The sequence below is a fragment of the Otolemur garnettii genome, unplaced genomic scaffold (assembly GCF_000181295.1).
Source record: "Otolemur garnettii isolate 467f Iridium unplaced genomic scaffold, OtoGar3 scaffold00013, whole genome shotgun sequence".
In the NCBI taxonomy this organism is placed as follows: domain Eukaryota; kingdom Metazoa; phylum Chordata; class Mammalia; order Primates; family Galagidae; genus Otolemur; species Otolemur garnettii.
The window spans coordinates 13,881,159-13,883,416 of record NW_003852408.1 but is presented as its reverse complement, the minus strand read 5'-3'; the positions used below and the strand labels follow the sequence as shown (position 1 = coordinate 13,883,416).

General features: G+C 37.3%; 1 protein-coding gene across 2 annotated transcripts in view; it reads right to left on the bottom strand.

Moving 5' to 3' along the window:
- The window catches only part of USP37 (ubiquitin specific peptidase 37), a 111,087-nt gene that overhangs the window by 52,221 nt on the left and 56,608 nt on the right, over positions 1-2,258 (bottom strand). For both annotated transcript variants that reach the window (XM_012802259.2, XM_023510329.1), the window contains one exon: positions 338-499. In XM_012802259.2, coding sequence (XP_012657713.1) covers positions 338-499 — 162 coding nt within the window. The remainder of the gene's footprint in view (positions 1-337; positions 500-2,258) is intronic.

The window sequence follows — 2,258 nt, the reverse complement described above, 5'->3', positions numbered from 1 at the left end:
AAGACAGCTACTATTATTACTACAGTTATTACAATATGACTGGGGAAGATACATGCATAAAACTTAATGTTTAAAGTATTTCACAAGTAGGATAAAGCATATTGGAGAATATGCATTTTCTCCTTTAAAAATGAATATTACATATTTAAAAATTCATAAATTGGATACCAGATAATGGACTTAACATTACTTATTGATACATCTTCATAAGTGATCTAATCTCTAGCTGTTTTAGAACTATAATTAATGTGACTCCTTTCTTCATTTTTTACAGCAAAGTATACATCAGTTGAATCACTTTATAAAAAAGAAAAGTAAAATAAAAGAATTCACCTACCCCTGCAGTTGTTGCTGTTGGTGAGAGGAAAAGGGCACTCTTGGTTTGTTCCAACCAGTGTAATCCTGGTTACACCTCAGTTTTTTAACAGAAAGAGGAGCTGGCTGAGGAAGAAATCCCAAACTTCTTTTGGCAGAGGGAGTCTGGCTTGAAACATTACTCCTATAAAAAAAAAAGAATAATGAAGAAGTAACATAGGCTCGGTGCCTGTGGCTCTAGTGGCTAAGGCGCCAGCCACATACACCTAAGGTGGCGGGTTCAAAAATCCAGCCCAGGCCCGCCAAACAACAATGATGGCTGCAACCAAAAAATAGCCAGGCGTTGTAGCGGGTGTCTGTGGTCCCAGCTACTTGGGAGGCGGAGGCAGGAGACTCACTTGAGCCCAGGCATTGAAAGTTGCTGTGAGCTATGATGCCACAGCACTCTACCCAGAGGGACAGCTTGAGACTCTGTCGCAAAAAAAAAAAAAAAAAAAAAAAAGGAGTAACATAAACCTCTGTGGGTTTTTTGTTTGTTTTCAGACAGAGTCTCATTATGTCACCTTCTGTATAGTGCTGTAACATCACAGCTTATAGCAACCTCAAACGCTTGGGCCTAAGCAATTCTCTTGCCTTAGCCTCCCAAGTAGCTAGGACTGTAGGTGCCCGCCACAACACCTGGCTATTTTTTTGTTGTTGTTGCTGTTGTCATTGTTGTTTAGCAGGTTCAGGCTGGGTTCAAACCCACCAGCCCTGGTATATGTGGTTAGTGCCCTAACCACTGAAGTATGGACGCTGAGCCCCAAATAAACCTTTGAATGCTACTTCCTCCCCTCCTCCCATACATTCAGAGAAGTTAATGTCTAAGAAAAAAAATCTTAAACTTAGGGAAATATCAGTAATAATGATAACTTAAGAGGAAAATCCTCCAAAGGTAAATTAGCATGTCAGCTGATAGCTGAACAAGTTTATAATATTGTATATCTTTAATCTACAATCAGAATAGTCCAAGCTAATAGCTTCAGAAAAACTATATAGTTTCACTTTTTTATTCATTTTTATCCACTTTATGGATATTACATTGGTTTACCTAGTCTTAAATAGATTTATAGTAATCTTTCCCCTATTACAAATAATACAACATTCTTCCCTAATCTCCTTGAGAAATTCCTTTAATGTTTAGAAGTAGAAATGTTAAGGGTATTTTCAATTTTCATTTTTAATTTTTCTAGACATGTGATTGTTTTCCCCAAAAGCTACTATTAGTAAATTTCCATTTCCTCATTTGTCTACATTACCAATTATTATCAGAAATTTCCACTTTTACCAATATAGGGACACTTATCTGGATGTTATTTTATTTTGCATTATCCTGGTTACCACAGAAGTTGAACATATGAAAAGAATTATTTCCTCTGATATTTTTACTACATCCTTAGTTTTATAACTGGGTTCCTAATGATTCATACTTCCTTATATATTCTATATACTAACCCTCTGTCTAATTACATATTTTAAGTTTTAAATTTTTATGTAGTCAAATTTATCAATATTTTCTTACTTTGGTTTTTATATTTTGTTTAAGATATCATCCTTGGCAGTGCCTATGGCTCAAGGAGTAGGGTGATGGCCCCATATACTGGAGGTGGCAGGTTCAAACCCAGCCCTGGCCAAAAAAAAAGAGAAATCATCTTTCGTTGGCTCAGCACCTATAGCACAGTGGTTACGCATACACCCAAACCCAGCCTGGGCCAACTAAACAACTGCAACAACAACAACAAAAAAAAAATAGCCAGGCATTGTGGCAGGTGCCTATAGTCCCAGCTACTTGGGAGCCTGAGGCAAGAAAAGTGCATAAGGCCAAGAGTTGGAGGTTGCTGTGAGCTGTGCCACCACAGTACTCTACCCAGGGCAACACAGTGAGACTCTTAAAAAAAAAAAAA